The following is a 27,942-nucleotide window of genomic DNA, read 5'->3' on the forward strand; positions in this document are numbered from 1 at the left end:
TGTGTTTACTGACACAACTTGAAAATGTTTATAGTAATCCTTTTACACAAATGAGTACTTAGATTTTAGCGGTATAGTCGGGTCACACGGCTGGCATTGTTATTAAAGCTCTGCAAAGACAGTGACTCTGGAATTATGGGAGATGTAGTCCGGGAGGAGCCAGGATCATAGACTGCTGTGAGAGAGAGACTCTTCTCCCAGGGAGCAACAGGATGTGCGGAGCTTGCTGGGAGTGTTTTTATAAAAGGGGGCAGGATCAATTCTCGCTCTCTTGCCTCGAGGACAGCGCACTGGAAGGAAGGGGAAGAACTGCTGCGGATCCCAGGAGAATAGGCTGAGGCCTAATGGCGGACACCGGAGCTGAAGCAGGCAGTGTGAGTGTGTGGAGGAGTCTCGGTAGCTTGACCGAGCGGAAGGTGGCTGGCAGGCAGAAGGAGACGCTGAGCAGAGCGGGGCCTGGCCGCAGCGGAGAGTGGCGTTCCCGGTTTGGGTGAGAGACATCCAGTATCTACATCTGCATTAATCACAGACCTAGGCTGAGTTAGTGAAGGACTACCCAACTGTTGCTTCAACAAGGCCATACTGACATATAGTTAAACTACTGGACATTTCAGTTATACATATAGTGCGAGGTGGATGAACTAGGCCTCAAGCCCTCCACTCAGTCCTAGGCTGCTAGTTGTTGGGACGCATCAGGATCTGTTTGCCTACATCTCTGTGGATTACAATTATTGATTGCTTTGGGGAATACAGTTCATCATCATTACCTTTATTGGATTACAATTACTTTTCTGGGATTGTTGGGATTTCCTTGCCGGTGAAGCCTAGTGAGGCCTCACTTTCCAGGAGACTCTTGCAATTCAGCATAAAAGGGGCCCCCCGTTAGTACACAGAGTGAACTCTGATAGTAATCTAACATTGTTATATTGTTTATTCTACATTAAGTTACTAAGTGTAGTTATTCTAATCTGTGGTCACTCTCTAAGCACACTAATACAATTCAATGTGTCTTTATTGTTGATGAACGCAATCCTCTAGCATACATATGCATTTGCATATGCGGCTTGAGTTCCAGATCCTGAGTGCTGAACTAAACCTAAATCTTTGTTTGGGAATTCAGGATCTACTTCCTTAGCAACATTTGCATTATCTTTGATTCTGTTTGTATGCTCTTGTTTATTTCAAAAGTCAAAAGCAGTAAACTAAGAGCCGGTTCACACTGCCGCGACCATAAAGTCACCCCATGTCGGAGCAACTTTTTACCGCGACTTCAGCGCGACTTGTGAATTATTTTGCGCGACTTATATGACAGACTACTTTGTGTTTGGCCAATCAGAATATGATGTGTTGTGACCCAATTCCCCTTTTCTGTTTTTTTTTTACTCATTTCCTCATTGCCCACCAGTGCCACGTATCAGTGTCTGCCACTGCCCACCAGTGCCACGAATCAGTGTCCACCAGTGCCACATATCAGTGCCACGAATCCGTGTCCACCAGTGCCACATATCAGTGCCACGTATCAGTGTCCACCATTGCCACGTATCAGTGCCACATATCAGTGCCACGAATCAGTGTCCACCAGTGCCACATATCAGTGCCACAAATCAGTGTCCACCAGTGCCACATATCAGTGCCACAAATCAGTGTCCACCAGTGCCACGTATCAGTGTCCACCAGTGCCACATATCAGTGTCCACCAGTGCCACATATCAGTGTCCACCAGTGCCACATATCAGTGTCCACCAGTGCCACATATCAGTGTCCCCCAGTGCCACATATCAGTGTCCACCAGTGCCACATATCAGTGTCCACCAGTGCCACATATCAGTGTCCACCAGTGCCACATATCAGTGTCCACCAGTGCCACATATCAGTGTCCACCAGTGCCACATATCAGTGTCCACCAGTGCCACATATCAGTGCCATGAATGAGTGTCCACCAGTGCCACATATCAGTGCCAGGTATCAGTGTCCACCATTGCCACGTATCAGTGCCATGTATCAGTGCCACGAATCAGTGTCCACCAGTGCCACATATCAGTGCCACGAATCAGTGTCCACCAGTGCCACGTATCAGTGCCACAAATCAGTGTCCACCAGTGCCACATATCAGTGTCCACCAGTGCCACGTATCAGTGCCACATATCAGTGCCATGAATCAGTGTCCACCAGTGCCACTTATCTGTGTCCACCAGTGCCACTCACACAGACCAAGCAGAGATAATGAAATATATATACCATTACATATATAACTACATTATATATATATTTATTATATATATATATATATATATATATACCATATAGGCATGGCTGCAATGTGGGGAATGCCTGGCTAATCTCTTTCTTCTTCCTGGAAAGTCTGATAACAAGTCGCTTCAATTAAGATAAGGAGGCGACTCCCATTGAAGTATATGGGACAAGTCGGATCACAGGTCGCCTCAAAGTAGTACAGGACCCTTTTCTGAAGTCGGAGCGACTTCAGTAGTGCCAATTAAGACGGCACTGATTAACATTGCTTTTATTATGTCAAGCGACCTGGGGCGACACAAGTCGCCTCACAAGTCGCGCTAGTGTGAATAAGCTCTGATTCTTCACTGCAATACTTGTGGTCTCAATCATTCAGAATGACAGAACAAATAGTGTCAGTTGGGTCGGAGCAGGCTCAGGGAAGAAGAAGTGAAGAGGATACCCATGCACAGAGGGCTACAGAGGGTAATTTACCATTTTTCAGGGATAATTAAAGGGTTGATTTTGTACTGAAAATTCACTGCATAAGGAAAATATTCTATTTAGCTGCAAGTAGCATTTTGAGGAAACTGACACTAGTGACAGGGTACAGTAATTCAGATCATAAAAAGGGGGGGGGGGGTGGGGGGCTGCCTTCTATGACAATACCTTCAGAAAGGTCCACAATGACATGCCTGGGAAACTGTGGTAAATATTTAAGTCAATTTACTGCTTCTCTTTCCATAAATTGTTTCGCCACTTGCTTCTAATGTCCTGTGACTTATTAAGCATTTTATCATACAGCCTTGATTTGTTCCAGTTGCAGGGATCACATTATCTGTGCATTTTATGTCATTCAGGGCAGTCCTGCAGTGATGGGGCATATTAACAAAATGAAAAGAAAACACGTCCAACTTGAATTTCCATCTGCTCAGTTATTTCCCAGAGTGCTTGTATTTTTAAATGGATAGAGTGTTCTCGCCTCATCTCATTAGATAGTTGGGATACCCCCTGCCCTATCATGCCAGAGGAAAAAAGCTTTGAATTTCTGAACAAACTACAACTCAACATCAGAAATCTAGGATGTAAAAACAAAGATATCCATACATTATTACAGTGCCTTTTTTTATTTTATTTTTTTAAAGAAAGCCATTCTGACCTATTGGGATTTTTTTTCATAACCTGGGAAAATAAACCCTAAAATTTGTTTGGTAATCATCGGCCAGTTCTGAACTTCTGTAGAAAATGGTTTCTGGCAATTATTAACAGGGACCTACTAATTTTGACAGGATAATTTATATATATATATATATATATATATATATATATATATATATATATATATATATTTATATACTTTAACAGCTGCAGGTGAGACACATAATGAATAAATCAATTTCAACATATTAGCGCCGATCCTGATATATTAAAGGGTGTCTCTCAAATCTTCAGCTCACACTATCGAATGCCTTTTTGGCAACCGTAGAGAGCAAAAGCAGAGGAAGGGAATTAGAGGTGCAGAGGTAAATATGGGTTGAGAGTCCTGGTGGTGTTATCCCTTGCTTCTCTGCCAGGCACAAAGCTGGTCTGGTCTAAATGAATGACCCGCTTTTAGTAGGGCAAGAGCCTAAGTACCAAAATGTTTCCAATTTTTAAAAACCTGTATTTAGTAGGGAGATTTGCCGATAGCTGGCACAAAATGAGGGATGTTTGTCTCCATGAATGGAGAAGCCAAAGTGTTGGAAATGTCTTCTAAAACATTAGTGTGACACCATCCAGCCTGGGCGCTTTTCCCATAGGCATACACTTAAGGGCTGCAATGAATAATTCTTCAGTGAGTGGGGCACTAATCACTATTTTCTACATTTACCACCCCCTAACATACAGCAAAAATTATCAAACCTCAAAGCTACATTCCACCAATTATATCAAACAAATATTGTTCTAACATATTTAGCATTAATTATAAATTCCATGTGAAATAAATAGTCTCTTATATGGTGATTTCAGGTGACTATCCCAAAATTCCTCCAGTGCTACGCCAATTAAATTATAACTTGCAATGTGCTTCACCTCCGTGTGATTAGCCGCTCACTTACAGAGGTGACCTATGAGTAATATAGGTCAAATTGTGCTTTTCCCTCCATCTAGGTATAGGTATTTCACATTTTCCTCTTTGTGTTGTAGTATTACTATCTGTACTGGAATCCTTATAGCTTTGGATGCATATTTTTATAGGATAATATTTGGCAATCATTATGTAGTTATGTATTGGTATGTACTTAGGCACTCTTTGGGTATTTGATTGTTTGTTAACTAGTTTTATGTCAAGATGACAATTCTACACCAACAAAAGAGGATCCTGTTAATGGATGGTTAATAGTTTTTAAAGGTATTTTTTGTATAGAAAAATTTTGTGATATGAATACATTTTATATATTTATATTATGTTTATTATTGATAAGGTATAGTTTATACACCAAAACTGGTTTTAAGTCCAGCCTTTACCTTTTTTTCCCCCTCAGCTTTTATTGTTTATTAAGGACTAAGACAGGGTGGGTGCATCTTTAACCACTTTACCACCGGAGGATTTTGCTGTCTTACGTCTGGGCCACTTTTTACGATTCGGCACTGTGCGACTTTAACTGACAATTGCGCGGACGTGCGACGCCATACCCAAACAAAATTTACGCCCCTTTTTTTCCCACAAACAGAGCTTTCTTTTGGTGGTATTTGATCACCTGTGCGATTTTTACTTTTTGCGATATAAACAAAAAAAAAGCGTACATTTTGAAAAAATAACAATATTTTTCACATTTTTTATATGAAACCCCCCCCCCCCCCCAAAATGTAAAAATGAAAATTTTTAGAAATTTTTGGCCAATTTGTTTTCGGCTACTTATGTTTGGTAAAAAAAAAAAATCACAATAAGCGTATTTTGATTGGTTTGTGCAAAAGTTATTGCGTTTACTAAGGGAAAGATTTATGTCATTTTTGGTGTTTTTTTTTTTAACGAGTAATGGCGGCGATCTGCGATTTTTTTTGCGGGACTGCGACATTGCGGCAGACAGATTGGACTCTTGTACATATACTGTAGTGTGCAAATGTTTTATGCAGGTATGGAAAAAATGCTATAAACTAAGAATGCTTTCAGAAATAGAAGTGTTAATTGTTTATAATAATTTATTTATTTTTATCACTTAACAATATGGAAAGTAAATGAACATAAGAGAAACCCTTTAGAAAACAAAATCAATATTTGGTGTGACCGCCCTTTGGCTTCAAACTAGCATTAAATCAGCAGGCAGGTTGTTCCAAACATCAATGAGAACTAACCACAGATCAGCTGTGAATGTAGGCTTCCTTAAATCCTTCTGCCTCTTCATGTAATCCCAGACAGACTTGATGTTGAGATCAGGGATCTTTGGGGGCCAAACCATCACTTCCAGGGCTCCTTGTTCTTTACGCTGAAGATAGTTCCTAATGACATTTGCTGTATGTTTGGGGTTGTTGACCTGCTGCAGAATACGTTTGGGGCCAAACACACTCCTTTCTGATGGTATGGCATGATGAATAAGTATCTGCCTGTATTTTTCAGCATTGAGGACACCATTGATCCTGACCAAATTTCTGACTCCATTTGCAGAAATGCAGCCCCAAACTTGAGGATACATATTCTTGGACTGCTATACAGAGCCCTGATCTTAACACTGAGTCTGGGATAACATATAGAGACAGAAAGATTTGAGGCAGCCTACAGCCACAGATCTGTGGTTAGTTCTCAAAGACGTTTGGAACAACCTACCTGCTGAGTTTCTTCAAAAACTGTGTGCACAAGCACTGTGTACCTAGAAGAATTGATGCTGGTTTGAAGCCAAAGGGTAGTCACACAAAATATTGGATTTGATATATATTTTTCTTCTGTTCTCTCACTTTGTATTTTGTAAATGAAAAAAAAAAAAAGATATTATATTATATATATAAAATATACATGTATATAATATACAGGTGTGGCGAACAGCACTCCGCTCTCTTGCAGGTGCATGCAATTAGGCCCTCCCACAGGCCACATATAAAAGAAAAGTCCAGGATTTCTGCACTCAAATTTTTTGAAAAAAAGAAAAAAATATATAAAAATATACACAAAATGTTTCAATTAATCTGAGTGTAACAATCTCAAACATTTCATATATATATATATATATATATATATATATATATGCACAGTGCCTTGTGAAAGTATTCGGCCCCTTTGAACATTTTGCCCTTTTGACACATTTCAGGCTTCAAAGATATAAAGATATAAAACTGTAATTTTTTTGTGAAGAATCAACAAGTGGGACACAATCAAGTGAAGTGGAATGAAATTTATTGGATATTTCAAACTTATTGTGAACAAATAAAAAACTGAAAAATTGGGCGTGCAAAATTATTCAGCCCCTTTACTTTCAGTGCAGCAAACTCTCTCCGGAAGTTCAGTGAGGATCTCTGAATGATCCAATGTTGACCTAAATGACTAATGATGATAAATAGAATCCACCTGTGTGTAATCAAGTCTCCGTATAAATGCACCTGCACTGTGATAATCTCAAAGGTCCGTTTAAAGCGTAGACAGCATCATGAAGAACAAGGAACACACCAGGCAGGTCAGAGATACTGTTGTTGAGAAGTTTAAAGCTGGATTTGGATACAAAAAGATTTCCCAAGCTTTAAACATCCCAAGGAGCACTGTGCAAGCTATAATATTGAAATGGAAGGAGTATCAGACCACTGCAAATCTACGAAGACCTGGCCGTCCCTCTAAACTTTCAGCTCATACAAGGAGAAGACTGATCAGAGATGCAGCCAAGAGGCCCATGATCACTCTGGATGAACTGCAGAGATCTACAGCTGAGGTGGGAGACTCTGTCCATAGGACAACAATCAGTCGTATACTGCACAAATCTGGCCTTTATGGAAGAGTGGCAAGAAGAAAGCCATTTCTTAAAGATATCCATAAAAAGTGTCGTTTAAAGTTTGCCACAAGCCACCTGGGAGACACACCAAACATGTGGAAGAAGGTGCTCTGGTCAGATGAAACCAAAATCAAACTTTTTGGCAACAATGCAAAACGTTATGTTTGGCGTAAAAGCAACACAGCTCAACACCCTGAACACACCATCCCCACTGTCAAACATGATGGTGGCAGCATCATGGTTTGGGCCTGCTTTTCTTCAGCAGGGACAGGGAAGATCGTTAAAATTGATGGGAAGATGGATGGAGCCAAATACAGGACCATTCTGGAAGAAAACCTGATGGAGTCTGCAAAAGACCTGAGACTGGGACAGAGATTTGTCTTCCAACAAGACAATGATCCAAAACAAAGCAAAATCTACAATGGAATGGTTCACAAATAAACATATCCAGGTGTTAGAATGGCCAAGTCAACGTCCAGACCTGAATCCAATCGAGAATCTGTGGAAAGAACTGAAAACTGCTTTTCACAAATGCTCTCCATCCAACCTCACTGAGCTCGAGCTGTTTTGCAAGGAGGAATGGGCAAAAATTTCAGTCTCTCAATGTGCAAAACTGATGGAGACATACCCCAAGCGACTTACAGCTGTAATCGCAGCAAAAGGTGGCGCTACAAAGTATTAACTTAAGGGAGCTGAATAATTTTGCGCACCCAATTTTTCAGTTTTTTATTTGTTAAAAAAGTTTGAAATACCCAATAAATTTTGTTCCACTTCATGATTGTGTCCCACTTGTTGTTGATTCTTCACAAAAAAATACAGTTTTATATCTTTATGTTTGAAGCCTGAAATGTGGCAAAGGGTCAAAAAGTTGAAGGGGGCCGAATACTTTCGCAAGGCACTGTGTGTGTGTATATATATATATATATATATATATATTACTGCATCTATAACAATTTGCAAAACAAAAAAACACTATACCTGTAAAAACAAAATACCTAACCCTTCCACAGTCTAAACTGCGAAATGCTGCTCTGATGAAGAGAAATCCTCCTCTCTTCAGAAACGAACACATCTGAGTATTTATCTCCTGTGTCCCCCATTGTGCTTAGAGGTTTGTACTGCTGACCCCTGCAACGCTACTGTGGTATTCCCCTTTGAAATTTGCATGGAAAGTGCCCTGAAGGACAAATGCACTCATTCCTTTAGCAAACCGTTCTTGATCTAACCTAGTCCACCCTCAGCCTTCCCAGATGCATAATTAAAAAGCAAAAATTGTGTGCTACGCTCACCATTCCTGTACGTAAAAACTATATCTGTGAACACTGTGAATTAAATCTCAATAGCTCCTAATATATACAAATATTTAAAGTATAATGAGGTACTAATAGTAACAGTCCGTGTCTAATGTTGATTTCATCATCCAATCATGTCCATAGACAGATTAGCTCTGTGGGGAGACTATTTGTATTTACTTCCTAGATGCAGAATTACATTGATCCAAGAATTGTGCCCCTCCACAGATAGTTTACATCCGGTGCAGCAAGTCTTCAAAGTCCTGACAGCATCCATGCAGCGCAACTCTACAGACTTATTTGGAACCCTGTATTGAGCATCTTGCACTTCAGTAAATGGTCCTATAGACTGTAATGTGTAGGGGCAGAGAGGGTAGGTTGCTGTATAACTTTGTGGCTTGTATTTTATTGCGAATTGTCTGTGTAGATTTGTTTTTTTTGTAATTTTGTATCTATTTGTTGCTACTGATTGTTTACTGGATAGTTGGCATGTAGTGGTGGGTACATCACAGATAAAAGTTCACCAACTAACACTAGAGGTTCAGCTACATATCCTTCTGCACAATGTCCTATTTCTAAGACTAAAGAATTGATCCTCATCTACTGCTGCAAAAGATAATACCTGTAATAAAGTTTTCAGTTTTAATGAAGCATATTACTCCACTAAAGAACATTGGTACAATGGTAACTTAACAGCACTATTTTTCTGTGAACAGAGGGAGTTAATGTACAAATTAATAGCTTATTAGCCCAAAGAGAAATATAAAAAGAGATGTTTACAGACAACTTAGAGTAAAAAAAAAAAAAAAATGACAAACAATGGAATAAGATATTTATTAAGCCAGTTAAGTGGAAAAACTAGGAATAAAGCGCGGGAGGGAAAAGGGGAAGGAGATGGTGGCAAGCTAAGCATAAAGACCAGACCTCAGAAACTGCAATACTCCATTTGATAACAACTTGCCTGGTTAATGAGTCAAATGAGTCACTAAGAGACAGGTGTCAGACCCTTAGCTCTGAAACACATTAGCTGTTAACAAACAGAATGCTAATGAGACTGAGAACAAAAACATCTTGGTACAAGAATGGTTTAGATACTATGTTACATCCACAATTGCTGCACAGTTAGCGTTTCCAGAGCAAAACAACAAAATGGTTTGTTTTATGCTATCTGATATAAAATTATATAGTCCGTATTTGTAATCATTAGTTCAACATCAGTTTGGGACACTTCTGAGATCATTCAGAATTCAATGACGTGCATTTGACCTGCAGTTAACCTCCTGATCAGTTTCAATTGGATGTCCATTTCCCTTTAATTTGCATGGGGATACAAAACGTGTCTGAAATGAACAAAAACCTGTTGACACAGGCCTTACTTTCCATTACAGTTCACCAATGCACATAAAAAAGGAGAAAAGATATTGTAAACTTACACAACACAGTATTTTTTTTAAAGTGAACACTTGCAAATGTTAACAATCTAAACAACAAGTTCAAAGTTAAAGTGGAAGTCAAGCCTATAACCAAAATCTCTAAATCTACTTGCAGCAACAATCTAAAGCTAACTTATCTAACCCTATAAAGCAAAAATCGCTATACATACCTTTCCTCAAGCCGCTCCAATCCAGTCTCCAGCGGCAGAAGCTGTGAGTAGGAGACAGCCAAAAACAGCTGGGAGACATATGGAAAATGACATCACCCATAGAGTTACAATGGGGCTTCCATTGATGGCTGCCTCTTCTGCACTCCCCTACACAGAGAAGCCGCAAATGACAGCTCAGCATGGGACTGGACCAGAGAGGCTTCAGGAAAATATATGCATAGGGATTATAGTTCTACAGGACTAGATGGGTTAGTCTTAGATTGTGGATGCAAGTAAATTAAGCTCTCCTTCACACTGATCACGGCTTGGAAATCGTGTGACTTCATTTGTGCGGGTTCATGCACAGATGTCTATTGAAGTCACCCCCTAAGTCACCAAAAAAAGTGCTGGAACTACTTTTTGAAATCGGTGCAGCGCCGCAAAGTCAGCGTCACACTGATTGGGACTCTCCCATTGCTGACAATAGGCTGCAATTTGTCAAATCACGTCAAATTGCGCTGAGGTGAACAGGGGCTTAGAGATTTTAGTTTTAGACTGAAAATAAAAACACTGGTGTGTTTTTATGCATCTAAAAATATATAACAGACGTAAACATAAAAATAGAGTGATTGTTAAAAGCAGATATGACCATCTCCGAATGAGCGCTAGATTAAAATATCAGAGGGGATGCTAAATGGATCCAAGTTTAAATTTTAAAAAATATCCTATTTTCTTAATCATACAGTGCAGGACATAGGACCTAGTCCTTGTTGGGGATACAACAACTTTAAAGCTTAGCCTATTACCTGCTGCAGTTCACGAATAGGACACTAGATGTCATTAATGCTCAGTGATATGCTAAGCATTTTCTATGATGTGTTGTAATTTCCTGTACACTGTACTGTGCTTGTTGGTTATCTCTTCCTGTCTGTTTTTTTTCCCTTACAATGAGAAGGTGACATCTTTGCTATCTGTGGTTATGTTCCAATAAAGAAGCCAGTTCCTGTTACTCCACAATGTCTGATCTGAATAGACTTCGCTGCACCCAGTGATCGCACTCTGCAACAGTCCTGACCATGGAACATCCCAAAAGCAGTGCAACTGAGGGGTGGGTAAAACAAACAAAAAAAAGCTCTAACAGGCTTTCAACATTCAAGCAATGGAGAGAAAACTTTCTGAAGATTTACGGGAACAAGAAAGAGGGGACTAAACAAGCATGTCTAAGTGAACCAACAGTAATAGACAATAATAAACAAGATTAATATACCATAATAAACAAAATCCTGTTATTTAGTTTGCACCAAAAATTCCAGGGATAACTGGGCATATAAAATGGACTAAAAATAAGAAAATTAGAGGATTATAAAAAAAGGTACTTCCTTTTGTCAGTCTTAGTTCTAAAACCAATGCCCGAGCTTTATGAACTGGTAAAGGCTCTGGCGTTGGACTGCTAAATGGCAGAGATTAGCTTCACAATGGGCAGAAGATGAGGGCATGTGTATAAACCTGGGAACCAACGGTTTCTCTGGCATAGAGAATTCTCTCAGATAAAGAGAAGGGGGATGAGACAGGGAAGCATATCATGATGCCTTGAATGTCCTCGGACATGTATCAGCACATTGGCAAATAATTCCATGAATACAAAATCACCTAGTCCAGACACAACAGAAAATGCACCACCATCCAAGCTGCCACCACTCACAAACTACAGGCTTAGGAGAAATATTCTTTCTGAAAAAAAATGTCCCTACTCAGCCAGGTGTCTGCAGTAAGTTTTCTAACCATGCTCTCTGCATGGTATGCTTCCCCATAATTTAAATACACACCTATGTCTCAGAGACGAGGTAGGAATATGACATCTTAGACTTTATAATTCTAGTAGATGTTGACACTATGCCTGATAAATGGTTAAATACAGTTTTACCTTGTCTACTGAGAAAACATCTCAATCATGCATGGAAATTAGAGATGTAGGATTTATACTTAAAAATGGCAATACCATGCTAAAATTTTAAACAACGGTACTTAATTTTGTCTGTATTTATAGTGTGGACACATGGAGGTGCCTAACAGAATAATAATTTAGTATTTATGGGAACTAAAGGCACATGCTGGTGTTTTGTGCATGTATATTTCTGACTTGGGAGTGTCAGAAACTTTTGCTTTTCACACTGGCTGTGCAGTCCTTAATCCTTGAACAGATATCCTGCTGAATATGACCAGAACATAAAATATATCACTTCTGTACCATTGCAGGAGCTTTCCAGGACCATACTAGATCTACTGGTAGATGTAATTGCATTTGCTTACAGTACATCAGAATACCTTTGATTCCTTATGTTTAGGTCCAAAATATAGAACAAACAAAAAAACAAAACAGACCTTTGTAATTTTTTTCCCAGACCTGGACAGACAGAGATGATCAACGCACATTTGTTTGCATCAGCCGGTCCATAGATTTATATGGAGCTTCTGATCAGGTTTGCCAAAAAAAAAAAATTGACTGGTGTAGCTGAACAGACCACCCATGTGAAAGGAAGTTAGGCAAACAGTTCAATTTATACACTGGGGAAAAAAACAGAAGAAATACACATGCTATAAGTACACGGTTTAACTTGCCACAGTAACTATTTAGCCAGCTTTTTGATTTGATCTTCCCTGCACACACTACACTGTAGGCATGCAATGCTTTTAAATTAAATAGAAAAGAAACAGCAGCACACTCAATAGGTCATATTTGTACATGTTCTTCCTTTGTGCATGGTCACAGTGTTAGAACAGCAGCAATGTGCAAAGTCTGGACATATACAGAGTGCTAGCACAACTTTTTGAAAGCCCCCACTGGCTGACAGAGGAGCTGATTACGTGACTGGACCAGAGCAGCCAGAAACAGGTAAATATATAGATATTTCTTACACAGGTTAGTCAGAATAAGTGTTAGAAGGGGAAGGGGGTGTTGAGATTAGATAAGTATATCCCAGAATTCTAATTTAAATTACAAAAAAAAAAAGATTTATGTTTTACCGTAAAATCCTTTTCTGAGGTTCACTGACTGACACAGCTCCATGTCTTCTAGACCAGTGGTCCTCAACCCTGGCCCTCAGGGCCCACTTACAGGCCAGGTTTGCAAGATAACTGAAATACATCCCAGGTGATATAATTTGCTGCTCAGTGATTGCAGTACTCTAGTCTGCATCTCCCCAAGGTAATACTTAAAATCTGGCCTGTTAGTGGGCCCTGAGGACCGGAGTTGAGGACCACTGTTCTGGAGCATTGGGCTTATGCTGCTCTTTCTTCAGGAGTAGGAATAGGTGGAAACCTTATTGGTTACGCCCCTGGGGCAGTCCCAGAAGGTATACCATCACTTCCTGCTATAGGACTTAATTTTGTAGCCAGCAGTGTCAGAAGAACACATAACTTAAACCAACAGAGGGGCGGGTGCTGTGTCCATCAGTACACCTCAGAGAAAAGGATTTTACGGTAAGACAAAAATCCACTTTTCACTTTCGTTCACTGGCAGACCACAGCTCCATGTCTTCTAGACCATTGAGATGTCCCAAAGCAGTGTCAACTTGAGGGGTGGATAAAACACATTAATACATAGAATTCCCAACAAGGCTAAACATAGCCAACAAGGTAAAAACAGGAGCTCAACCAGGAACAACTGGAGCCCACCACCAGGAAATAAATTACACCCTCAAGAAGCGGAAACCTCTGCAACCGCAGCCTGCAAAACTTTGCGGCCAAACGCCGCATCCGAAGATGCAAGAACATCCACCTAATAAACTTTTGGGAATGTATGGACAGACGACCACGTAACCGCCTTGCACACCTGAACCACTGATGCCTGATGACGGAAGGCCCAGGAGGCACTGAGCGCCAGTGTTGGTTATCTTACTTTAAAAAAGTAATTAGTTACAGTTACAAATTACTTCTTCCAAAAAGTAATTGAGTTAGTGACTCAGTTACCACATTGAAAAAGTAATTAGTTACTCAGCAAAGTAATTGACTTTTTTATACTATTCTATAATGCAATTACGTTCTATAAGATCTTTAATAGTGGTGGAGGTGTGGCACACTTTGGGGGTCTGAGTCCTCCTGACTGTGTGAGTAACTATTTTGTTTGTTTTATTTTTTGGTACCTGCTGCCTGGAGTGGCTGGCTGGTGGTGGTGTGGCCCACTGGTGGTGGCTGCGGTGTGGCCCACTGGTGGCGGCAGTGTAGCACACTGGTGGTGGCAGTGTAGCACACTGGTGGTGGCGGTGTGGCACACTGGTGGTGGCGGTGTGGCACACTGGTGGTGGCGGCGGTGTGGCACACTGGTGGTGGCGGCGGTGTGGCACACTGGTGGTGGCGGCGGTGTGGCACACTGGTGGTGGCGGCGGTGTGGCACACTGGTGGTGGTGGGGGTCTGAGTAACCGTATTTTGTTTTTTGGTACTTGCTGTGCTGCTGCTGTCTGGCTGGTGGTGTGGCTGGCAAAGTGGCAATGGCGGTCGGCTGGTCGCATGCTCTGCCCTCCTGGGCCTGGCGCACTGTGCTCTGCCGCTCGCCTCTCCTCATCAAGTCTCCTCCTCCTCTCTCTCTCCACTTCCGCGGGCAGCACCGGCCGCAGTCAGAGGAGAGGGGGAATTACAATTACACTACTGCAATCTAGTGGCGGTAGATGTAATTGCGGTGACGCAGCCTAAGTAGCGGCACCGGCATTACAGGGAGGGCACGAGTATTCAGTTAGATTACTCGTTACCCTCAAAAGTAACTGCGTTAAGTAACGCCGTTTACTTAAACATAGTTACTTCCATCACTGCTTGGCACCCTCATAGAATGTGCCTCAACAGGGAAAGGAGGTCTGCACCACCGTCTGCCTGATCCACTTGAAAATGGTCGCAGCAGACGCCGCCTGCCTCTTACGAGGTCCGTCCGTAAGAACAAAGAATTGGATTTCTGAACGGGCTCAGTCACCGTCAGGTACACCCAAACCACCCTGACCACATCCAAGGAATGTAAAGCAATTTTCTAAGGATGTTTCGGTTTAGGATATAGGGACAGTAACACAATATCTTCATCCAAATAAAACCTGCGGAAGTAACAGCGACTAAAAAGGCCACCTTCTGCGACAGAGTGAGCAGAGGAAGTTCTCGAATATTTTCAAAGAGAGGCTTTTGAAGGACCGACAGTACCAAATTGAGATCCCACGGAGGCACCAGGAATTGCACCAGAGGAGCCAGATGGCGAACTCCCTGCGAAAAAGTGTGAACCAAGGACTTTGCCGCCAACAGCCTTTGGAAAAATATAGCCAAAGTGGAAATCTGGCCCTTGATGGTCAAGCGCCAAGCGTTTATCTAAAAACCTGAAATTAGACTCTGGTGCTCATAGGTGTGTATGTGTCTGTAAATGGGCAGATTGCAGCTTACACCAAAAAGCTCATCCTAAACCGTGATAAGAAAAATTGCAGTGAAAAAAGGTGTTGCGCTGTCTGTATTGTATAAATCAAAATATGACGTGCAAAAAGTCTCTAAATGTGATTAAATTGAACACTACATAATCCGACTAAATCTTCTAAAATATGTGAGTTAGGAAAAAACAAATACGTTTTCTATATCAAACCAAAATAAAACACACCTCATTTCCATGCCACTATTTAAAATAAAAACGTGCACAAAAGTAGAAGTGATAAATTAAGTCCACAGAAAAATAAATAAATGAGTTGTTGTTCAAACGTCCCTTCACCATAAATTCAAAATGTGTGTTGGTGATCCTTATCTTTATCTTAAGTGCCACTTCTGTGCTCACTAGCCTCTCACCTGCATATTTCTCGTATATCGCAGTAAGATTATCCAGTGGACCTGTTCTGCTGTTCCTTCGCCACTAGATGTCCTCAATGTAGACTGAAACAGACTGTTTTCACTTGTAATCCTATTGCCCATAGATCATCTCTCCACAGAGTATATAATGGAATATATATTCATGGCATAAAAACGCCCATCCACTCACATGTAAAACAGGTTAATCCAGCGTATGTAACATGGGCACCAAGCTCGTTCCTGAATTTGCGTCACTTCCAGTATCTCTGGTGTCTCCTCCAATGTCATCTGCCATTTGTATAATAATCTATCCTTTCTAATATTAATGTGTCATACGCTTGGGATGCAAAAAGGTTAAAGGAATTATTAAAAATCGTTAATAAAACGTTAATCTACACCCAATTGTAGTAACTCCAACAGGCAAGACATAGAAAAGGAAAGGGGAGAAACCCCCCCAGGACTCACACCAAGTAATGTACGCCTTCCAAACTCTATGATAAACCTTCCTGGAAGTAGATTTCCTAGCTTTTAACAGCGTAGGAATCACCGACTCCAACAGCCCCCTGTCCTTCAGCACCTGGCTTTCAATAGCCAAGCCGTTAAAGCCAGCTACTGTAAAGCATGGGACAGAAGATCTTCCCTGAGAGGAAGTTTCCAAGGAATGTCTGCTACCAACCTTACCAGGCCTGCGTACCAAGACCGGCAAGGCCAGTCTGGTGCCACCAAAATTACTGAAATCCCTTCTACCTCGATTCTGCGAGTCTTCAGTCTTGACGGAAGTTGTATTGGAGGAAAGGCATTAATCAGAGGATGTTGACTCCAAGGGACCACCAGGGCATCTGCCAGGGGACCCAGAGACCTTGACACAAACCTCTGCACCTTCCTGTTGAGACTAGAGGCCAACAGGTCCACATCAGGGGACCCCCGCCGAAGGCACAGTTGAGGAAACAACTCTGGGTGAAGAGACCATTTTCCCGAATCCAAGGTCTGCAGACTGAGATAGTCTGCTTGCCAGTTCTCTACCCCCGGAATGTGCACAGCAGAGAGGGCCAGAACATATAGTTCTGCCCACCTCAAGATACCAGCCACATCCCGGGCCACCAGGGCACTCCTTGTGCCCCCTTGATGATTGACATATGCCACAGCCATAGCATTGCCCGATTGTATCCTTACAGGGTGTCCCAGCAGACGATCCGTCCATCGAGACAGACAAAGCCTGATCGCCCCAATCTCCATGATTTGGACCAAGCTTAGTTGCAAGGTCACATTCAGTGAGGTGAGCACCCACCCTTTGGGAGTCATGAGAGTGGAGGTGACGTATCTGACAAGCCGATATTAGATTTTTGTATCACAATCACTGGTGATTGGGACTGTCTGATTTTTCATTTTTGGAAAGGACTCTTCACATTTGATTCCATATACAGGTCCCTCTCAAAAAATTAGCATATTGTGATAAAGTTCATTATTTTCTGTAATGTACTGATAAACATTAGACTTTCATATATTTTATATTCATTACACACACCTGAAGTAGTGCAAGCCTTTTTATTGTTTTAATATTGATGATTTTGGCATACAGCTCATGAAAACCCAAAATTCCTATCTCAAAAAATTAGCATATCATGAAAAGGTTCTCTAAACTAGCTATTAACCTAATCATCTGAATCAACTAATTAACTCTAAACACCTGCAAAAGATTCCTGAGGCTTTTAAAAACTCCCAGCCTGGTTCATTACTCAAAACCGCAATCATGGGTAAGACTGCCGACCTGACTGCTGTCCAGAAGGCCATCATTGACACCCTCAAGCAAGAGGGTAAGACACAGAAAGAAATTTCTGAACGAATAGGCTGTTCCCAGAGTGCTGTATCAAGGCACCTCAGTGGGAAGTCTGTGGGAAGGAAAAAGTGTGGCAGAAAACGCTGCACAACGAGAAGAGGTGACCGGACCCCGAGGAAGACTGGGGAGAGGGAAATGCCAAAATGCCTGAAGTCCAGTGTCAAGTACCCACAGTCAGTGATGGTCTGGGGTGCCATGTCAGCTGCTGGTGTTGGTCCACTGTGTTTTATCAAGGGCAGGGTCAATGCAGCTAGCTATCAGGAGATTTTGGAGCACTTCATGCTTCCATCTGCTGAAAAGCTTTACCTGCTCACAGTGCCAAAACCACTGGTAAATGGTTTACTGACCATGGTATTACTGTGCTCAATTGGCCTGCCAACTCTCCTGACCTGAATCCCATAGAGAATCTGTGGGATGTTGTGAAGAGAAAGTTGAGAGACGCAAGACCCAACACTCTGGATGAGCTCAAGGCTGCTATCGAAGCATCCTGGGCCTCCATAACACCTCAGCAGTGCCACAGGCTGATTGCCTCCATGCCACGCCGCATTGAAGCAGTCATTTCTGAAAAAGGATTCCCGACCAAGTATTGAGTGCATAACTGAACATAATTTTTTGAAGGTTGACTTTTTTTGTATTAAAAACACTTTTCTTTTAGTGGTCGGATGAAATATGCAAATCTTTTGAGATAGGAATTTTGGGTTTTCATGAGCTGTATGCCAAAATCATCAATATTAAAACAATAAAAGGCTTGCACTACTTCAGTTGTGTAAAATATATGAAAGTCTAATGTTTATCAGTACATTACAGAAAATAATGAACTTTATCACAATATGCACATTTTTTGAGAGGGACCTGTATGCTTCAGTGATTTAGCACCTAATCGCATGAAGTTGCATTGTTTGATTTACTATTGTCCCATCTATGTTTTATTAAGTTTATTTATTCATTTATTTATCTATATATTTCACTTAGTTCACAATTTTCGGAAGGAACCCTTCACAATTGTTTTCATATATGCTTTAGCGATTAAGCACTTATCGCACGGATTTGCATTGTTTGATATATTTTTTCATCCCATCTATGATTAATTATTTTATTTATATATTTCACTTAGTTCACAATTTTATGTACACCTTTTAGCATACTGCGCAGCACTTTTTGGATTATATTTAGTTTTTCACACTCAGTGATTAGACATAGTTACTTACAGGATCTCCTATTGTATTTTATTTTTTACTTTTTATTATATTCATTATTATTATTTGTATTTTTATTCTAATTTTATTTTCATTCACCACTCATGTTTTTCTTATTTGACTTTTTCATCCCCATTTTGTTTTCTTTTCACTTCATTATTTTCTTTTTTCATTTTAGTTTTTATTTTATTCCCTTTACATACACTGAGGTGGGGGCGTAATATGTCTCTTGGTGGGGCTCGAGAATGTCGTGCCGCCAGCGGCGTCCTCATGCAGAGACACTGATGTGATTGTACACACGTCACTTCCAGCTCTGAACTGGTCTGGCCGGAATAACAGTGTCGGCGCGGTTATCCTCTCGCCCTGCTGTTTCCGGCCAGATGCGCCGGAAGCTTACGCACCCATGTTCCCACTGCAAGTACTAGTGCGGCGGGCGAGAGGGTGGAGTCTTCCAGTTGGGAGCCATTTCTCCCTTCTCCTGTTTAAATAGTAAAGGGAAATAGGATAATGCCAGATGTTGTGGGGAATCTTTTAAAGAGAGGCGAGCTACAGTAGAGAGCAGCGTATAACAGGTCAGTACCTTTCACAACCATAATATGAGACTTTTCAGCATCTGGTCACCCTATTGTCTCCAATTTATGGAATCTGTTTATGTTTTATTTTCCCAGTGACAAGTTACTAGATTAATCACCCCTCTTATATAAAGGAGAGAATTTGATTTATGGATTTATACAATATCCTTCTTTTACAAGGGAGTGTTCTCATATACCTTTTTGCTCATACCCATTTTTTCCACATATGACGGTCAGCGTAGCTCCCCGTTAGACTTTTTTGGACATCTATCTTGGTCCAAAGTACTTCGAATACGTTGTACCTACCTGAACTGAATCATTGGAATTTTCCTCTGTTTTCCCATGAAGTCGCCCTCTCTTGTTATGTGCATATATATGTATGTACATGCTTGTACATGATTTGTACCCATGGATACACACATACATATGTAAATAGACATGTTCTTTATAGATATATTACACCTTTTCAAATATACATACCCGATTTTGATTATTCTGCTATATGCAATAGGGGATATTGGCTTTCAACTGACACCCCAGAACTTGGAGGCACCAGGTGGGATTTGCGGTGTGTAGGCTCTTCGCCCTCCCCGTATTTGGGACAGGTGCGTCCAGATGCCTCTGTTCTTATCATTACATCTTACAGCTTCAGATGCCCCCTCTCTATCTCCTTCCATTTGGAAGTTGGGTATGTACACTGTCAATAGCTGTTTCTACCCAACATAGAAACCCATATGCTGGTTTCTGTTATGATATATATATATATATATATATATATATATATATATATGTATATTTTTTTTAACGCAAGTGTTTTGAAATAATTGTAATTACATCTCCCAGTACTGACAGGTTCCCCTGAAGAAACTACAAGCAAAACGTGTAGCGATCCTGCTAGTGTTGGAGATACCCGTGCACCCTAGAGAATTGATCTCATCCACTCCCAAACACACGACCATGGTCCATATCATGGGTATCCCCACAGACTGCCTCCCTCTATAAATAGGGGAGGGCCTGCTGTTATATGTATTATGAGGAGATAATGTACCTATTTTTTGTATTGATTTTACACAATTTAACAATGTTTCAATAAAGTATTAATATTTTTATATAAACACTTGAGTTTATTTTATCCTGGGGGTTATGAGTGGCTACTTTTAAAGTCCCAATTTTCTTCTTTTTATTGATATAAGATTTAAATAAAAAATCTTGAAAACGATCCGACTCTGGAACCGGCACAATGACTCCTTGTGCCAACAGGTCTTGCCCTGCCCCGTAGAGGCCCTGTAGCCAATTGTGAAACAGGCGCAAGTTGGAAGGAAAGAAACTCACCGGATGCAAGGATCGAAACTCGATCTTGTAACTGAACCAAATCAACTTGTGGACCTATCTGTCCTGAATGAGCAAGGTCAACGGATCTGGAAAAAGGCAAAGACGTTCCCCCCCACTCCAGATGCGGGTGAGGGCGCCCCTTCAGGCTGGGGAACCAGAAGTGCCCGCTTTTGACTTAGCACTCCAGAGTCTCTTGGAGCCTCTCGCAATGTTACGGGTGGATCTTGAACCCTTTTCCTGCGATCCAGATGAACGAAAGGGCCACTAGTGAGCTGAGAAGAAAGGACCATGCTTACGACGAGGTTCCTTGCCCTTAGCAAACTGCAGAAGTAATGTACTCTTACCTCCTGTAAGGCCCTTAATGATCTCTTCCATAGAGGCACCGAACAAACGTTCACCTACAAAAGGTAGATCAGTCAGCACCTTTTTAAAAGCCTGGTCGGCCAACCAACCATTTAATGCGGCAAAGAATCACTGCCGTCACAGATACCCTGCCAGCAAAGGGGGCCGCATCCAAAGATGCATCAGAAATGTACTGTAACACCTCGATAAACAAATCCGCCAGCTCAGGAGGGTATTGACTTTCTTTCAGATCCTGGTGTAAAACATTTGCCCATTCTGTCAAGGTCTGGGATACCAAGGTGATGGCAAACATCGACTTAAACATTGAACAAGCCACGGTGAAAAGATACCGGACCAGAGCCTCCGCTCTCTTGTCCACGGGATCCGGCAAAAGCGTAGCCTTATTTACCTGGAAACCTAAGAGTCCACAGATGGTGGAACTATAAGTTTCTTCAGGAGAGAGTCCTCAAAGGGATATCGCCTAGCAAAGCGCTTAGGTATTCCAACCATGTGCTTCTGGGATTCCCACTGACTAGTGACAATCTCGTCAAAATAGGCAGAAAAGGGGAACACCTTTGTAACCCTGGAAGATTTACGGGTGCCAAACTGCACCGACGTCGCCGACTCAGCAACAGCTGAGTCCTCCAACTTTAAAGTTTCCCGCACTGACACAATCACGGCCTCCACCACGCTTTTTCATGCCCGGCTGTGGAGGATGAGGACTCGTCCTCCCTGTTAGAGCACACAGCATGCATGGACGCAGACCCAGTGGGCTGACTCTCGTCCGCAGCGGCCAAATCCACCTCAGACCCTGAGGAGGCAGAGGATGCAGGTGAAACCGAGGGGCGCTTCTTGCTAGGCCTCCTTTGCAGGGCCATGTCTACCTTGGATACAAGTGACTGCAGGGCTGCTGCCATGGCTGCCAGAGCAGACTGAGACCCAGAGGGTCCGGCAGCTTATAGGAGTGGGTCAGGTGGTGATACATGCTTAAGAGGCTCCATTTCCAACAAGGGGTTAATCTGAGCTGTACCGTGCACAACAGAAAAACTTTTTTTGCAAAAAAAGGGGAACCCCTCCCCCACGCACCGCTTGAGCACCACAAGAATCAACGCACCCGCTGCACTGTATAGCAGAGGAAGGATCGTATACCCCCAGAGACTCACCACCCCAGAGCTGGAGAGCCTGCCTCATTGTGAGGGAAGAAGAAGAAGCAGCGCCGGCACTGACACTAGAGGCTCAAACAGCACATCACCGCACATGGCCGCAGGACTTCACAAACATGCCTTTCAAAGCTGGGAATGCAGCATGCACGGCAAAATGGGGGCACGCTGCATGGGACCCGGGACCCCAGGGAAGAGGCATCCACCAGGAGGGGACCCCCCCTGCAAAACCAAGGTAAAGGCAACCCCAAAAAGAGGGACCGCCAGTGGCACCCCCCCACTACTCTACGGCCCATTGCCAGACAAGCCCCCCTACCCAAATACACCTGTGCACCTCAAAAGGGGCTAAGGGGGGGAGACAGGGAGCAGGTGAGGGCAACCTATGCAGGGGGAACCCCGCTGCGGAGATGGGGGAAAAATAGCTGAGGCTGGAGGACAAAGGAGGGGGGCCTACCATCCCCAGGGAGGGCCCGCGACCACCCCAACAATTCTGAAAGAAAGGAGGGGGGACACTACACCACACCACGGCACCAGGTGGGCGCTACTCCCAGCAGTCCACAGCACCATCTTGGAATGGGTGTGCTGCGGCCTGAGGTACGCTGCGACTCCGATCATGACTGCTGTCGTGACCAGGGCTATGCGACCTCGCAAGGTGTTTCACTCGCCAGCCAGCCCCCTTCCAGTGGGGCTATGTCGCAGCCAACCTAGCACGGAGCAAATAGTTGGATCGTGCTCACAGGCCAGACTAAGAAGACCATAAGGATCTAGGATATCCAATGCATCATCCGGTTCGGCTGTTGATTGTAGTTCACACAGAAACAGGTTGATTGCAGTTCACACAGGAACAAAAACAAAAGAAAAAGTAAAAAATTCCATAGAAGAAGGAAAGTATGCCAAGACGACAGATCCCAGCAGAGAGCCAGGTCCTTACTCCTGACTAGGCAGAAAAAAAACTGAAGTCCTATAGCAGGAAGTAATGGTATACCCTCTGGGACTGCCTCAGGGGCGGAACCAAAAAGGTTTCCGCCTAGTCCTACTCCTGAAGGGAGAGCAGCATAAGTCCAATGGTCTAGAAGACATGGAGCTGTGTCCCTCAGTGAAGGAAAGAGAAATATATCTCTCTTGTTTATACTGGTAAGAGTGATTCCAGTAGGAATCCTGTGATTTAACAGAATATATATATATATATATATATATATATATATATATATATATATATATATATATATATATACACACACATATATATTGTGGGGTTGATTAGCTCGGTGGTGGGTATGGATGACCCCTTTGGGGGGTGCGTTTACACAGGGAGATAGCCGAGAAGTGGTTGCAAACAACAGTTTGGTTTATTCTTGCAGTTTACTTCACACAAGTGCAAGCCTCAAAAACATCCAAAATAAAAATAAAACAAAATAAATCCTTGCCACTGTGGGCGGCTACCTTCTCACATACAGGAACCTACCTACGGAGTCTGTCTCCAACCTACTGTTGGGCAAACTTTGCTGATCCTACAGCAGACACTCAATAGTCCATGTTTTCTCTTCATACAACAAATGTCCATTGAACACGTCCCTTTACTCTTCACATAGAACACATTCCTTTGTTTGTCTCTTCACATAGCAACCATTCCTTTCACATAGAAAACATCCATTTATTTCTTTTCACATAGAAATAGTCCAGACCTCACCTTGAGTAGTCTTCACACTTTTTACCCTCCTCAGCGCACATCGCTCCAGGAGGTCTTCTCCCATGCTCACACAGCGTCGGGAGGCACACATCTGACTGTCCTCCTCTCCCCAGCTTCACACAGCATCAGGAGGCAGCAATCCTTCTCCCATGCTTCACACAGCGTCGGGAGGCACACATCTGACTGTCCTCCTCTCCCCAGCTCACACAGCGTCAGGAGGCAGCAATACTTAAACTTCCTTTGGACAAATTATAGAGGCCTTAACTTCCTCATTCCGAACAGCTGAAGGCCTTTCAACTTCCTTAAGCCGTCCTGGCTACCTTTTCAGCCGACACCCTATAGTAATTGGTGAATTGTCTAACCCAAGCAGAAGTGTATCTCCTGTCTGTGACAACATTCACAGATTTACCTGACTTCCTGTCACAATATATATACACACACACACACACACACACACACATTATATATATATATATATATATATATATATATATATACACACACACACACACACAGTGCCTTGCGAAAGTATTCGCCCCTTGAACTTTTCGACCTTTTACTACATTTCAGGCTTCAAACATAAAGATATAAAACTGTAATTTTTTTGTGAAGAATCAACAACAAGTGGGACACAATCATGAAGTGGAACAACTTTATTGGATATTTCAAACTTTTTTAACAAATAAAAAACTGGAAAAATTGGGTGTGCAAAATTATTCAGCCCCTTTACATTCAGTGCAGCAAACTCTCTCCAGAAGTTCAGTGAGGATCTCTGAATGATCCAATGTTGACCTAAATGACTAATGATAAATAGAATCCTTTGCTCTCTGAGTCATAGCCAGGGAAGCATTTGGTGCTGTGAGGAATGGACAGGCCTCCATCAACGGCTCCCTTGAGTTCACCGAAGACTGTTTCCAGTGGTGGTCCTAGTAAGACCAGCATCCAGGTAGCAGGTGAAGGCACCAGGTTGCCCATCAATGCTCTCCACATTGTACTCATCTCCAGTTACTTCCACTTGACCTTCATAGACTTTGTCAAGGCCAAACTTGTTCAGCAGCCTGCGAGCCAGCAGCAGACCCGTACAATAGGCAGCAGCGTAGTTGGTTAGCCTAGCCTTGACACCGAATTTGGGAAGTTCGTGGCCATAGGCAGCACAGACGATCATGTCGCCTTCAATCCTGGCATAGGCAATCTGGCAGATGATGTCTCCGTTAGTGATATGCACAATCATCCTGTATTTGGGGGTGTTGTACTTGTTTTTGTCCTGGATGACCAGTCTCTTGCGGGCATAGTAGTCCGTTTTGCCCTCTCTCCTTCTGCGGAACTTAACCTGGTACCTCTTGAAATAAGCCTTGTTCTTCACAACTTTTACAAACCCCATTTTTCTGGATTTTGTCCCGTCGAGGCTAGGACCGGAGAGTCACAGCGCTCACGTAAGGGCACTGGAGAACTCCACCGCAAACACATCCTTGGCCAGAATGTGGCGGACTACATGCGTCTTCTAATAGAGGAAGATGAGGATGCATACAAGAAGCAATTCTCCCGATATATAAAGAGTGGCATCACAGCTGATCAAATGGAAGACATATACAAAAAGGCCCATTTTTCAATCAGGGAGAACCCAGGCCACGAAAAGAAGCCCAAAAGAGAAGTCAAAAAGAAGAGGTGGAATCGTGGCAAATTGTCCCTGGCACAGAAAAAAGACCGTATTGCTCAGAAAAAAACAAGCTTTCTCAGAGCTCAGGAGAAGATTGTCGACAGCTAAACTGGGCTTCCTGCAATTTTCTACAAGAATCTCCTAAAATAAATCTATTGATGCTAAAAAAAAAAAAAAGATAAATAGAATCCACCTGTGTGTAATCAAGTCTCCGTATAAATGCACCTGCACTGTGATAGTCTCAGAGGTCCGTTTAAAGCGCAGAGAGCATCATGAAGAACAAGGCACACACCAGGCAGGTCCAAGATACTGTTGTGGAGAAGTTTAAAGCCAGATTTGGATACAAAAAGATTTCCCAAGCTTTAAACATCCCAAGGAGAACTTTCAACTCATACAAGGAGAAGACTGATCAGAGATGCAGCCAAGAGGCCCATGATCACTCTGGATAAACTGCAGAGATCTACAGCTGAGGTGGGAGACTCTGTCCATAGGACAACAATCAGTCGTATACTGCACAAATTTGGCCTTTATGGAAGAGTGGCAAGAAGAAAGCCATTTCTTAAAGATATCCATAAAAAGTGTCATTTAAAGTTTGCCCCAAGCCACCTGGGAGAAACACCAAACGTGTGGAAGAAGGTGCTCTGGTCAGATGAAACCAAAATTGAACTTTTTGGCAACAATGCAAAACGTTATGTTTGGCGTAAAAGCAACACAGCTCATCACTGCTTTTCTTCAGCAGGGACAGGGAAGATGGTTAAAATTGATGGGAAGATGGATGGAGCCAAATACAGGACCATTCTGGAAGAAAACCTGATGGAGTCTGCAAAAGACCTGAGACTGGGACGGAGATTTGTCTTCCAACAAGACAATGATCCAAAACAAAGCAAAATCTACAATGGAATGGTTCACAAATAAACATACCCAGATGTTAGAATGGCCAAGTCAAAGTCCAGACCTGAATCTAATCGAGAATCTGTGGAAAGAACTGAAAACTGCTGTTCACAAACGCTCTCCATCCAACCTCACTGAGCTCGAGCTGTTTTGCAAGGAGGAATGGGCAATAATTTCAGTCTCTCGATGTGCAAAACTGATAGACATACCCCAAGTGACTTACAGCTGTAATCACAGCAAAAGGTGGCGCTACAAAGTATTAACTTAAGGGGGCTGAATAATTTTGCATGCCCAATTTTTCAGTTTTTTATTTGTTAAAAAAGTTTGAAATATCCAATAAATTTCGTTCCACTTCATGATTGTGTCCCACTTGTTGTTGATTCTTCACAAAAAATTACAGTTTTATATCTTTATGTTTGAAGCCTGAAATGTGGCAAAAGGTCAAAAAGTTCAAGGGGGCCGAATACTTTCGCAAGGCACTGTATATCAGTGTTCACGGCAAGAAACAAAATTCAAACCAATGTGCAGAGCCAGAAGAATACTGAAAAGTGGGTGAGGAAAAAGATGTACTTGTGTATAACCTACAGGATAAATATTGGTAGAACTTGGGTGAATTTAGTCTTAATTCCTAAACACAGTCTATCAGACTAAAGCAGTTCTTGGGAAAAAAAAAAAAAAAAAAAAAAAAAAAATTCAGAACACAGAAAAAGTCCTTGCTCTCAGTTTAAAAAAATGGGAGATTCAAGGTACTTCTATAGCCTTAATCCATAATTCAATCAGCTGATTAAAATCTGACTCAATTTCCAAGAACAAAGTTATATTAATCCCGAAATATGTAGAGCAATTCTGATATTTAATTAATTCATATGTAGGGGACAGGTGGTGGCCTTTCCCACATCAAGGCTACAAAATGTTTTGACATTTGGTAACTGGAGTATGCCTACAGAGAATATATTTTTCACAGAAAGATGTAGCACAGCCACTGTAGTTTTTTGCACCTGCCTGTTAACTAAATGAGAAGACACGAAGGAGTTTTGTTATTTAAAGGTCAAGTTTGCTGTTTGATGTGCAAACCATTCTTTTAGGCCAGCACTGGATACAACTGAGATTAAAGTGAAAGTACAGGAAAGACTTCATAAATGTTATTCTATTAACTGATAAAGGATAGCCAATAAAAAGTGAAACAGCAGCAACTCTTACAACCAACACACTGGATCCTCTCAGCAAGACTCCAAAGGTCTGACGGCTCTTTTGTTGCACACATTTATAAAAAGCTAAGGAAGTCTTTTAGCATTTAGTTTAAGTAAAACTCGCTGACCGTAGTAACATTGAACTGTTGAATCCCAAATAATGGTAATGAAGTAAAAGGTCTTCCCAAAGATACAGTGGGTATAGAAAAGAATC

General features: G+C 42.0%; 2 protein-coding genes across 2 annotated transcripts in view; both read right to left on the reverse strand.

Annotated features, from left to right (window-relative positions):
• DIS3L2 (DIS3 like 3'-5' exoribonuclease 2) overlaps window positions 1-27,942 on the reverse strand; it is a 1,275,365-nt gene that overhangs the window by 65,141 nt on the left and 1,182,282 nt on the right. The gene's annotated exons all lie outside the window — the stretch shown is intronic.
• On the reverse strand, window positions 24,783-25,436 carry LOC309550146 (large ribosomal subunit protein uL18-like; the record flags this gene model as incomplete). Its single annotated transcript, XM_082250582.1, is given in 2 exon segments — window positions 24,783-24,900; window positions 24,902-25,436. Coding segments are annotated over 2 exon segments (588 nt in total). The 5' UTR covers window positions 25,372-25,436.

Source organism: Pelophylax lessonae (genome assembly GCF_965119305.1).
Source record: "Pelophylax lessonae genome assembly, chromosome: 3".
Lineage (NCBI taxonomy): Eukaryota > Metazoa > Chordata > Amphibia > Anura > Ranidae > Pelophylax > Pelophylax lessonae.